This window comes from Dryobates pubescens, chromosome 9, assembly GCF_014839835.1.
Source record: "Dryobates pubescens isolate bDryPub1 chromosome 9, bDryPub1.pri, whole genome shotgun sequence".
Lineage (NCBI taxonomy): Eukaryota > Metazoa > Chordata > Aves > Piciformes > Picidae > Dryobates > Dryobates pubescens.
In genome coordinates, this window is record NC_071620.1 from 22,121,056 (window position 1) to 22,134,502 (window position 13,447).

General features: G+C 35.8%; 1 protein-coding gene across 1 annotated transcript in view; it reads right to left on the reverse strand.

The window, feature by feature from the left end:
- ABCA13 (ATP binding cassette subfamily A member 13) overlaps positions 1–13,447 on the reverse strand; it is a 155,000-nt gene that overhangs the window by 91,727 nt on the left and 49,826 nt on the right. Inside the window, exons 20-24 of the mRNA XM_054164325.1 lie at positions 9,549–9,726; positions 8,242–8,381; positions 4,042–4,155; positions 2,842–2,932; positions 577–753 (exon numbers count right to left, since the gene is read on the reverse strand). Coding sequence (XP_054020300.1) covers positions 577–753; positions 2,842–2,932; positions 4,042–4,155; positions 8,242–8,381; positions 9,549–9,726 — 700 coding nt within the window. The remainder of the gene's footprint in view (positions 1–576; positions 754–2,841; positions 2,933–4,041; positions 4,156–8,241; positions 8,382–9,548; positions 9,727–13,447) is intronic.

Genomic DNA, 13,447 nt, shown 5'->3' on the forward strand with positions numbered 1-13,447 from the left:
TAAACTCTTTTGTGCAATTGATTCTCAGCAATAAGGAAAATAAGGGAGTATAATCGCAGGGAAGAAAATAAACATATCTGTTACTTAAGAATTTATTTACTCTGAATGAACAAGTTAATTTCACTGAGGTGTTGGTTTGAGAATAAAACTTACCTAAAAACCTCTTTCTGTCTTTTTTTCATTATCATTATTTGCAAAGCCAAAAATATAAAAATCAAAATTCAGAAGGGTGCAAACTAGATTATCTTGTTGTAATAACTTTCCTCATTTCTATATATTTTTCAGCTCTTTCTAGTCTACTTTAATATTTATGACAATTTTTTTCAATATTTTGTTAGAAATAACAAAGACTTCAAGAGTTCATTTAGCAGTTTCATAGTTAAAGCAATAACATAATTAGTCTTTATAGCATATATAAGAGCATTCAAGTTTTAAGGAATAACTCTAAGCTAAATGTGCTTTATTTTGCCTTTTTAATATATACTTCAAAACTGTGTAACCTTAACCTACCTACACAGACAATAACTATAAATTCTGATATTTTCCATCAGTACGCAGTTTAAATAAGATACTTACTAGCCAAAAAATTATTTTGCTGCATGAGTTCACGAGCCTTCTCATCCAGTTTCTCAAGAGAGTCAAAAGGCTGGAAACGGTCCAGTAGGACACAGGAAGAGATATTTACTACCAGCTGTGACATCAGGTCAATCTGTTTACTTGCTGAGCTGTTAAACATCTTGTTCATTGTAGTTTCTAAGATGAGAAAACAAATTGGATTTCCTTAGTTTTCACAAGCACAACAGGAAGGTATGTTCCCACTTGCACATCTTATAAAAGTAACCACCCTTTGCACTGGGGGAAAATTTAAAATTTACAAAAAAGACATTTTTAAAACAGGAATTTCAGTGTGAACTTGTGGAAGCACAGCCCATGTTTCAGTGGCTTTTGCAAGTCCTCAGCTATGTTTCCTTCGATTTCAGAGCCACAAGGGTGAAGTTCTAGAAAGAGAACATGTCCTTGAATCTGCAGGACTTGAAAGGTTTCATTATCTTTCCATAAATACTTTGACAAATGTGAGTGAGTTACTGTACTTTGAACACCACAGTGGAAATCCATCTCTTTCATCTAGTAATGTATTGGACAGTTCTCTCCTTGACACCGCTAATATCTCAAGCACCTTGTTATACAGTGCATAAGCATTTTGGCTTGAGCCCTATATTTAAAGAGCAGCTGACATAAAGCCTACAAACCCTCCATTTTGAATTTTCCCTTATCTGTGGATTCAACATGAATGTGTACCTCAACCAAAGCCTTGTTTCCAAAACCAGAATTTAGATCTTCATCCACTAGTAATGAATGTAGAGTGTTATATCCTTATGTCTGAGAGAGCAGCCAGGATATCATCTGAAAACAATCTTAATTTGTCTGGATTTAATGGAAATGTCTGAATTTCTTAGGTAATAAACAATGTTATAAAACACCTAATACAAGTTTATTATCTTAAATTTTTAAGACTCACTTGCAGACATAGGCTTTATAAAGGATAGTTGATGACCTCATTTGATAACAGTGGTGACAAACCCTGTCATAAGCAAACCCTGGAATATAGATGTTATTCAGTGTCAACATGAAATATTACAATACAAACGCAGATAAGTGGAAAAATGTATGGAGTATTTTGGAGAAGGGACATGATGAAGCAGTGGAAAAGGATACAGATCACAAGGAGAAAAAGTACAGGAACTGACAATTTAAAACTCATAAGACGGGCAAGCGATGACAGGTCAAATTCATGGGCTGAAAGAAAACGGCACCAAATGTAGATGCCATATTTCTTATTTATTGCTCTCCTTAAGGAATACAACAAAGGAAATATGTACACTGATACTTGTTTTGTGGCATTAGAGAGAAGAGGATATTCCTAATATTAAGCCCAAGTAGTAGAATTAAGCTTTCATATATGTTTTTATATTTATTTTTGCAATTATATATAGCCTTATCTATATAAACACACGTACACATACAAATTCCCCAGAGACAGAATAGACCAGACCAGACCAGACCAGGTTGGAAGAGACCTTCAAGATCATCGTGTCCAATCCATCATCCAACACCACCCACTCAACTAAACCATGCAACCAAGCACCCTATCAAGTCTCCGATCTTACACCAGCTGATCTTTGAAAGACAATAATTGTAAATCCAGAGTTTAATTTAAAAGTCTCTTATGCATTAAACTACTGAATATTTTTGCTTAAGAAATACCAACTAGCTTGATGCTTCTTGGACTATGGCATATTTAAATATTCCTGAGAACCATATGTTGTCTTTCACAATGTGCGTGAAATACTGTATTGAAGACTTATTGTACATATATATGAACAGATAGAATCCATAGGGAAGTTTTAGAATTAAGACCTATAGAACTTCTTGTATTTTTTCCCATTAGTAATTATGCAATTATGGATATATTAAAAAAAAAAAAAAAAAAGAAAAGAAAAAAGGAATCAACCAGCAGCGAATGAATTTAGGTTAGGAATTAGGAGAAAGTTTCCAGTTATCAGGTGGCAGAATTCTCAGTGTTGTTAGAGCTGTTTCCTCCTTTTCTACAACCACACAAAACTATTTCATTGAGTGAGAGCAGCAGAGGGGTGACACAAGCACCTTCTATTTGAACATAATTATAAGTCAGCTTAATGCAAATGTACATGTAATAAATCAAGGGAATATCTGCTTTAGTCAGAAGACAAAATACATAATCACAAAGAATAGGTGACTGTAGAAAACAGGGAAATAGATTGTGAATGGTTAAACTGCTAACCATATACCATATATACATACCATATACTTGCATTTTTGCTATGAGTTCTTCCATGTCAATATCCAAATTGCTTTCTACAAAGTGTTTTATGAAATTACTTTGCAGTGTTTCCTAAAACAAAAAGTGTTAGATGTTACATCATGTGTATCTTCTCTAAAGAAATGTAAGATACAGATATGCATTCATGCTCAATTCTATTATCAAGATTTCCTGCACAACACTGGAAAAGCCAGTTAGCATCTTGCTGTCTTCAGCCTTCCCCTCTTAACATGTTAACTCCACATATTTCAAATAAACAGCAGAAGATATACTGCCCATTACTGTAAACCAAAATGTTTCAACTGTGAGTCCACTCTAATGTCCTTACATGTGTGCTGTAACAGAAACCCATTTTATTTTCCTGCAAGACCTTTGAGCCATTATACTATCAGCACTAGTGCAATTACTACTAGTAGCAATCATATAAATATATTTTAAAATTGGAAATTCCTTTTATATTATTTTAACTTTACCTCATTTGCCAAATTTTAAGGGGATGATGGGGTTGGGGGGAGCATTATTAGCTCTACAAGGGCATATTGGGATCTGTAATACATGATTATTACTATCATTCCTTAACTGAACTTAAGTAACAGGTTACTACCATTATTCCTTAATTGAACTTAAGTAACAGGTCAGTTGATACATGTGGGCTATGACAGGATTATGCTTATTTTCCCAAAGTGTAACAATCATGCAAATCAAACATGGCAATTTTTTTTTTTTTGGGGGGGGGGAACAAAGAACACAAACATGTAGAATGGGAGAAATGTCAGTAACAATGGTGGGTTTTTAAGCCATTATTTCCACATCAGTATCTTTTATCTGTTCCACATGTTGCAAAAAGCAAGTGATAAACAAACAAGTTCTAGAAAATATTGTGTTTCTTACAGTCTTACATTCATTTCCAATAAATGTATAAAGCTTGTAGGTGTATCTACTTCTTTTGTCTATTGCCTGGTAATTGTGGACATTGTGGGGTAACTGCTTTTGAGTAGTTTTCACCTCAGAAGTTTCTCAGTATCACACTGTAGGCTCATAACCTAAAGCTAATCTGCCTCCTTTTCAGCTCTTTTTAAACCTGAAGTCAGATAGATGGGCAGTTTTAAATGCATGGAAATTCTGTCCAGAATAGATAGCAAACAATGGGAAAATAGAAAGCCCTTCCACAGTTCACCTACCTGCAATCGTGAGACTGTGAGGACACTTCCACTAGTTTTAAAAACCTCAGACATCCTAAGCCATGTCTCAGAATATGTCTTCAAGTTTTCCACAAAATCAAAAGTGAAATTAGCCTAGGACAAAGAATACATGGAGACAAATAAAGTAAAAACTGTATAATAAATCTTAAGAAACAAGAAAAACTGACATGCTTCAGATCTTCTGCATCTCCTTTCCATTTCACTTTGGCAGTCAGCAGTAAAAATGTATGTTTTCCTTTTCCTACTTAAGAAGTAAAATGTATTTAGTTGCAATCTTTGAATACCAAACAAATAAGAAAAGTTTTCCCACAGAGTGTGTTTCCTACCTGAAGTATCAGAATTACTTCTTTATTTTAGAATTACACTTTCACACAGAATATCAAAGCAGTGATTCAGAAAGACAGGGAAAAAAATAAAACAGTCAGGACATTAATAAAAGGGGCGGAAAGCCTTTTCAAACCTCATGAGACTTTTATTCAAACTGCTTTGACTGAATATGTAATAAAAGTGAAAGTTGGAAGTATGGTCTGGACAACAACTTAGAACTGATCAATCTATTTCAAGATATTCTCACAGAGGAAGACTTATGTGTAGCAAAATATTCTCTGTCTCAGTCAAACATAATATACAATTACTCTCTTAGCCACTAGCAAACAACCATATGGCTTTTTTCAGCTTGTTTTAAACAGATCACAAGCTTACTGAGAATTAGAAAATACTGCAGTATCTTTTTTATTTAATTGGTGTTACCAATCACAAAAGTGCATTTAAGAACAATTCAGCATTATTGTTATGACAGAGATCATGACATTTCCCATCAGAGAATTTGTAATCAGTTGTAAATTCTAATTTGTGACCCCATTATTTGCAGTAATGCCTAATAAAAGTACACAGATTGTGCCACTGTGTTTTAAGTGCCTTTTACACAATCTGACTCCTAGCACAACATGGGAAAAAAAAAATTGTGGTGGTTTTCTCTCTGTTTGTAACACAGAAGCACCAAAGAAACCTTTCCAGATAATTTTTCCTGAAAGAACTAATGCATTTAACTTCTGTGAGATTACTCATTCCACTTTCAAAAGGAAAATGATCCTAAACGTTAAACTAAAGTTTGCAGTCAAATCAGCTAAACAAGTTCTGTTGTTAACAAGCAACACATAAACCTAATTCACTGAAATCCCAGGCCTAAGGATCAAGACCATGTAAACCACAAGCTGAGGAGGCCAGAAAGCCTGCAGCCAAAATGGAAGGTTACTATTTACCTAGTACAGAGCAAACACAGATCACACTAGAGCACAAGAAGATAAGATTTGCTGGCACTGTTATAAATTGTTATATCAAGAAGCAGAGCCCAGACCTTGGCATTTCTTGACTTGATTCAGAAAGCACAGGAGACTAGTACAACATATTCTAAAAAACTGAAGTTACATATTAAAAAAATGAAAGGCTAGGAAAAAAATATTTGTGTTTAATACTTTTTTTTTCTCATTCACCATAGTAGGCCTTGGAAAAGTTTCTGTATCGTAAGCCTCCTACAAGGAGAACACTAGAGAACAAAATGAACAATAGGTGGTTTCCAGTACAAGATAACATCCAGTCAAGAATTGTAAGAGTATCATAGTATCAGTCAGGGTTGGAAAGGACCACAAGGATCACCCAGTTCCAACCCCCCTGCCATGGGCAGGGACACCCCACACTAGATCAGACTGGCCAGAGCCTCATCCAGCCTGGTCTTAAACACCTCCAGGGACGGGGTCCTCAACCACCTCCCTGGACAACCCATTCCAGGGCTTCACCACTATCATGGTAAAGAACTTCTCAAGGATTAAATACTTGAAGTACTCACTGCAGTGTAACCTCCAGATTAAAATTCCCTTGTTATTAGGGAACTGAATAATACAAATGTAAACCTGTTCTTAAAAACGTGTGTTAAAGGAATCAAAGGACTATAGACTAAGAATCCCAAAATCTGTACTAAGCAAATTTTAATTTTGCTGTAATAATAATTCACCATAAACAGTAGGAATGGAAATAGAGAATAGAAATAAACATAGTTGAGAGATACAGGATTTTTTAAAAGAAGTTGCCTCCGTCGAAGCTGAAGAACAAGTTAGGAAGCAGTGGTTGATGCAGAATATCTCACATATAGGCTCAAAAAGCAAGTGAACAAATCATAGCAGTAAAGTCTAGGCAAGCTTGACCCTTAGATTTCTGGAATTTGGGACAGTATTGGGGGGCATATCACATTACTGACTTGTTTTTCAGTTCTTGCCTATACAGTCTTTACTGATTACAGTACGAATCGGAACCTAGGGCAAGATGAATGTTAAATCTTACATGGTAAAGTGACTCCTGTGAGGTTCTATGCTAATGGCTAGTTGGACTTTGACTTTTAATACAAATTCTGTTCAAGTTCTCTACTTAAGAAGAACTTCAAGAACCACTAAAATAAATATTCTTTGGAACACTTATATTTATGTATATATTCAAGTTGTTGCAATTACAAGGAAATACCACAAATTTGTCCCCATGTGATTACCTGAATATAAGATCAAATCAAGGAATCTTTTGAAATAAGAAATACTTTCATGAGATCAGCTGATGAGACACACAAAGTTCAATAGCAAAAGCAAAGATCAAAGACAACACATATGGTCTTTGAACTCCTACATACTAGTTGTCTCTGAAAAGTTTTACTCTTGGTCAGCAGCCTGTCAATAGTAAATGTTATTCTACATATTAGAACTGCTGACTTCTCAGAAGGTAAAACCAGCAATCTCACAATTTATCAAAAAATGATCAATTACACTGCTTTGACACAAAATAGTCTATGTGAAAAGCTTTTAGAATGAGCTTGAATCTTTTTTATTTTTCTCCTAGTAAATGGCTGCCATGTGGACACAGTCTAAAGGAAATTAAAACTTCTCTTCTAATTTCAGCAGGAGATTTGGCTGTGTAAAGGCTATAGGGTCAGATTTTTATAGCGTTGATCAAGATATCTGGGACACTATTTTGCATTTACATTTTGTTTCTGTCCCAGCAATATCTGATAGGTTTCTGTAGTAAAATAAGCAAAGAAAATTTTTGAAGACGCTTTCCTGCTACTTTCATATCTACACATTAACAGATACACATGCATAATCTCTTCTTAGATCTACAGGTTTGGAAGAAGGGTGGGAGTGTATTTAATAGATTCCTCAATAAGGTGATGGAGCCTCTGTGAGCCTGAGAATACATAATGAGAATGAAAGATTGTGCTAGAGGCATCTACCAGAATCTCTGTATTGTTCCAGACCATAAAAACAACAACAAAAACCCACAAGCAAACTTAACTCCGAACTGTATTACTCAATACCATATACAAGCAGTAATGCTTTTTTCTAGATTTTAAAATAACATAAACTACTATTCTTGCAATAATTAATATATCAGGTGAAAAATTATATGCTTGCAAGATAATTGCAAAATTTGCCCAGAACTCCAATGTGTATTTTTAATAAGTCAACATCCCTTGTCTTACACAAGTGCCCAAATTCCAAACAAATGTGACAAATGTGTCATTGTAGATAATTATGTTCAAGACAGAGCACCTACAAGTGCTGCTCTGCTTTCAGTAAAACTATTGCATAGCAATAGTCATCAGCTGCTACTGGTCTTTCATGCTACTATTGTTAGAATCATAATCAGAAAGGGTACACTGGAAGTTAGTTGTTGTGTTGGGTGTTATTTTTAAATGCAGCTCAGTGACTCCCTCAGAACAGGCTTTCATTCCTGGGGCATTGCTTCCCCTGTGCCATGCCATTATTGCTTATATTATAAGAAAATACTGAGGGCAAAAGCTCACTTGGAGTACATATATCCTATGCCTTGATACAACATGACTCATATGACAGTTCTGCTAATGTGTTCCTTTTAATCTCTCTATATAAGTTTTAAGGGACTTGAACAAAATCCTGCTTTTCACACTGAATTGAAACCGCTGTAACAAGCAGGATAAAATTTAAGAGAAATAGTAAGCTGAAAGCAGAAACAAGTTGAGAACTCAGGGGGCAGGGTGAATCCAGTTCTCTGAAAGACAATTATCCAATTGCTTCTATCTACCCTGAAAGAAGCAGACCTTTAAAATGAAGTATAAACCAAAAATCAATAAACAGAAATAGTGTTCCTTCTAATACTCACCTTCTCAATCACCAGGTCAATCATGTTGATGTTAGAATTGTACAGTATCTTCCCATGTAATAAAGGTTTCAGGAAAGTCCATAGCAAAGCCCCATTAGAAGACTGCAAAATCTCCTGATAAATCTTCAGGCAAAATGGAGCTGCAAAAGACAGACTCACATCTAAGACAGACAGCACAGATGAGGTTGGATTCTTTTTTGAATTCAGATTAAAGCTTGAGCCTTAATATAGGATCTGCCACACCACCATGCCAAATACTGTCCAACTGCCCCTAAGTCATCCCTGAACATAAACTGTTCAACTACAATCTACAATAGTGCTGAGGATGCAAAACTCTAAACATTAGACAAGAAAAGAACTAATCAGAATCTGAAGAGCTTCTCTCATTTGTGGGGAGCCACTTACGAACCCCATCTATCCTACAAGTTATAACAGTGCATTTTAGAGTGGAAAGAGAGATATATAAAACCCCTGCCCACAAAATAAATGCTGCAGGAAGACTTGTCTTTAAAAAAAAAAAAATTACTTCACAACCATCTATTGTTCCATAACTGCCTATTCCTATTTAAGAAAAAAAGTATAAATACATGAATTCTCTCATAAATACAGGCATTTATATAATTTCATAAGAACTTATGAAAAACACAGAAAAAAAATTGTCATGATGCTTAACTACTGCATTTGAAAAATCTAACTGATACTCTTTTCCATTCTTTCACTGAAAAAATATTTTCCTACATTGGATGGAGCTATTAATGTGTTAGGGTGCATGTTCTTCAGAAGCAGGATCCATGGAATAGCTTCCAAGATATTCCACTGAATGTGCGCTCAAGTAAAGGCAATGAGTTTCCTGTGAGAGACATTTAGATTTTCATGCCTAGCTCATGTGTTTTGGGGGTTTTATTATTTATTGAGTGGGTTTCAAAATATCCCATTTCCAGTGCTGTGAGGAAGTATTATGTAATGTCTTCAACTCCTCAAGGAAGACAAAATGTTGTACATACTGGAAAACTAGGCCAAAAACATTTAAGCTCCTGCTGAAAGTCAAAGAAAGAAACTTAAGAAGTGTATCAATATGAATATCTAATTCTTTGTCCTAATTTTTACTTTATTCTTATTTATAATTTTCAAAGATAGAGATTAACCAGAATAATTTTTGTCGCATCCACAATTATCTTGTTGCCATAATTTCTATTCATCAACCCTTGTTCTCAGGTTTATCATGTCTTCTGAGATGTTAACCAATATACAAACATTTCCATTTAGGAAATGCATACATGCAACTTCTGACTGGCAGTTTTTCTTACTTGAGTCTTCAGGAATACTATATTTTGCCATATTGTCCTCCAAGAGTCCCACGGTTCTGGGTGTGTCAATGAACAGGTTTGCATTGCTGAAAAATGAAGATTCTTCTTTACACACTGCATTGATTACAGACACCAAGGATCCAACAGCTGAACTTCTGAACTGCCCACCTTGCAAGAACTAGAACAAAAAAAAGCCAGAAATACAGACTCAAAAAAAGGTCGTTTAGTAGCTTTAGTAGGTAGCCCTGTGGGCCTCTCAAAATTACCATCCAAGGAGATTGACAAAATTAGACTATTGAAACTGCCTACAAGAATGAAGGCCTGTTGTGCTCTTTTTTGTCCTCTTAATCACCTTTATCATGTGGGAGGGTCAAGGTAATGCAGTTTTAGTTGCCAGGATACTCAGTGAAAGACAGTTTATTATGCTACATTAAACTTTGACAAATACTGTTCATCAGTTAGGTAGAAAAGGAATGAAAATACTAAGACAAATGGACTACAGATTCCTTGATTACAATGTCAGTTATCACAAAGTCTGCTCTTAGAGTGTATTACTCCTGTGTCACAAAGACAGTAAAAACAATCAAAACCATATTGCATATGAATGTTTCCAGCAAAAACAGTTGGTAAGAAGAAAAAAAATAGCTTATTTTTTTAGTACATCTTTTAACTAGTTAACTTTTGTATATCTTGAGTCATACCAGCATTTACTATTGTCATTTGCTCATGACTACCATACTCCTAATGAGAAAAGCAATCTGACATCTGACTGCTTAAGCATCATCATCCACTACATTCAAAGAAAAACAACAACAACAACTAAAGTCTTCTGTGCAGCTTCATTTTTCAAATAACATGCTCAGTTGTAACTGCCATCTCATGTAAGGCTGTAGAGCCACACAGTTCTAAGAGAGGATATAACTGCAAGACGTCATGCTGTTATGCTGTTAGAGTATAACTGAAGGATGCATTGGCCTGCCTGGTACTCATTACTGTTGCAGAAACTTGTCAAGAAAAACATAACTAGGCTATCAGATATCATTTGAAGACTGCACAACTAGCAAATAGAAAAACAACTGTGATATGTCAACTAAATACATTTGACACTGAAATGAATTAGCGTTTTATCATTGGATTAAAACAAAACAAAACCACACACACACACACAAAAAAACCCCCACAACCACAAGAGTAATTTTTAAAAGCAGTACCACACTTTACATAAGGAATAAATCACAGACAGTTTAGGGATTGTGCTGTTAGAAATATGTTTATCAAGATAAATCCATTTACTGAAGTGCCAGGTGTTTCTTTAGTCATACTGGAGGACTATTAGTGTAATTTAAAACTCAGTGTTGGCTGCTCCCAAAATCTGACTGCAAAACCTGCAGTTTCAGTATACAGCATAGTAAATAAATAATATCGATATTTCAAAATGCTATCATCCACAGCTCTTGAATTAATCTGCAGGCATGAACTTTACTGCAGGAATAAACTTTATTTATGCACAATGATAAATAAAAGTGGGTTTGAATACGTATTAGTGACTACTTGCACTAGAAGGATAAATGAGGCTTATTTCAGTCAAAGAGCACAAAGTTGCTAATTAATTCCAGTTCAAATCAAAATAACTTGAAATTCAAATAATGAATATTTATGCTGTAAGCTGCCACCAACAGACTCAATCTACTTACTGTCTTTCAACTAAATATCCACAGACTCAATAAGATATGTTTCCCAAAATTTGGCTTTGATAAAATAGAACCATACAGGATGGATGTTGACAAAAAAAAAAAAAAATTATCTTTGATCCAGTTGTTCTAGTTTAAATTAAATGGATCCAAATAAGCAGCCTCCTACAAATAAATTAATGAGTCAAGTCATTCTCCTCAACAAATTCATGGAAGAGGAACACTTGTACTGAAGGTTAAAATGGTATTAGGAACTGGATTCTCAAATGGGGGCAAACCCCTCATAGCATAGGAGCTTCTGACCTGATTAGATAGTTGTATGCTTTAAAACCACAAATATTAGTCAAATCAAATAATTCATGTGGCGTATAAACATAAGCTATTCTACAAAAGACATCTAAATGTCATGACAGATTGCAAATTGTACATAAAACTACAATTTATTTAGGATCATTACATTAAGAAAGAAAAGAAAAAAAAAAGCAATTTTCTGGGAAAACTACAAGGAGGTGCAAGATAATTCACTATTTGATGAAGCAAAAGGGCTAAAAAGAAACATACTCACTGAAATAGATACTCTTACTTCTGGGTAGAGTCCTAAACAAAACAAAGTCTTTAGTGTAAAGAAATTAAAGAATCAGGAGGGAATCACAAAATTGGCAACTGTGTCAAAGAATTTTTCAGAAGCCTATAAAATTCAGATGGTAACATTTGAATGAAAATCAGAAGAACCATTTATAATCAAGAATGAGTCACATAATGCTCCAGGAGATAATGGTTATCTCATTGTGATGTTTAACAAGGCAAGATATACAATACAATTTTGAAGTGAAGAGCAGTCAAAGAGAAAAAGTATGTGAGAAGTAGGACCTAATACATTACCATATTATAGTTCCAGATCAGTAAGATGTATTTATGAGAAGGCAAGTGCATTTTCCAGAAAAAGACATATGCTACCTTTAGTCTAGGTGAGCTCAAACAATTAATTAATATTCTTGTCCTGGAAAATATTAATCAGTGTGTTGGATTTTTTTCTGTTGGGGTTTTAATCATGAGCAAGGGGGCTAGTGACATGACTTCTGAAAGATCTTCAAGAATCTACTGTAGCTCAAATTTGGACCCCATTTCTGGCAAAAGCTGAACCAATCAGCACTTCTGCAATAACATCTTTGAGAGAGTTTGGAAAACCTCTTGGGTAAGTCTTTTCGTTTTGGAAAAGACTGTGATGTGAGAGAGGCAACAATATGGACACATTGGTCTGTGAGGAAGGATCAAGGGAGGTACACCACAGCCATTCTTGTTCAGCCAGTAGAACAGAACAGAACAGAACAGAACAGACTTAACCAGGTTGGAAAAGACCTTTGAGATCATCGAGTCAAACCTATCACCCAACACCATCTGATCAACTAAGCCACGGTACCAAGTACCTGATCCGGTCTCTTCCTAAACACCTCCAGTGATGGTGACTCCACCACCTCCCTGGACAGTCCATTCCAATGGCCAATCACTCTTTCTATGAAGAACTTCTTAACATCTAGCCTAAACATCCTCCAGCGCAGCTTAAGACTGTGTCCTCTTGTTCTGGTGCTGGTTGCCTGGGAGAAGAGGCCTCTCCTGGCTACAACCTCCCTCCAGGTAGTTGTAGACAGCAATAAGGTCTCCCCTGAGCCTCTTCTTCTCCCGGCTAAAGTAAGGCTGAAGCCTTGAGTAGTAAGACAGAAGGCTGAGCCCTTGCAGCCCTTGGAGATCAACAGTGGAGTCCCATCTGCAGCCTTCAAAGGACCCCACTTTGGAGCAGGTGGCTACTCCCAAAAAAGATGCTGAGGGAAGCCATCACTGAGGCACTCCATTGCTGGGAAGACTGCAGCCCATGGAAGGAATCCACACTAGTGGAGGGCTGTCTCCTGTGGGAGAAACATCATGTTGCCACATGCAAGGCCTGTGGGGAGTTTTACCACTGAAGAGGAAGGAGCAGAAGAAACAATATGGACCATACTGGAACTAACCACAGCCCCCATTCCCTGCCCCTCTGTGCCTCTGTGGGGGAGAAGGTAGCTGAGTTTGGCATAGGAAGAGGGGAGGGGTGGGAAGAAGGTAGCTTTAAGATCTGATTGTATCTCTCCATGTCCTGCTCTGATTCACTTGATAAATTTGTGATGGATTTCTGGTTCAAATTAAATTGATTTTGTTTCCCCAGGTTGAGTCTGT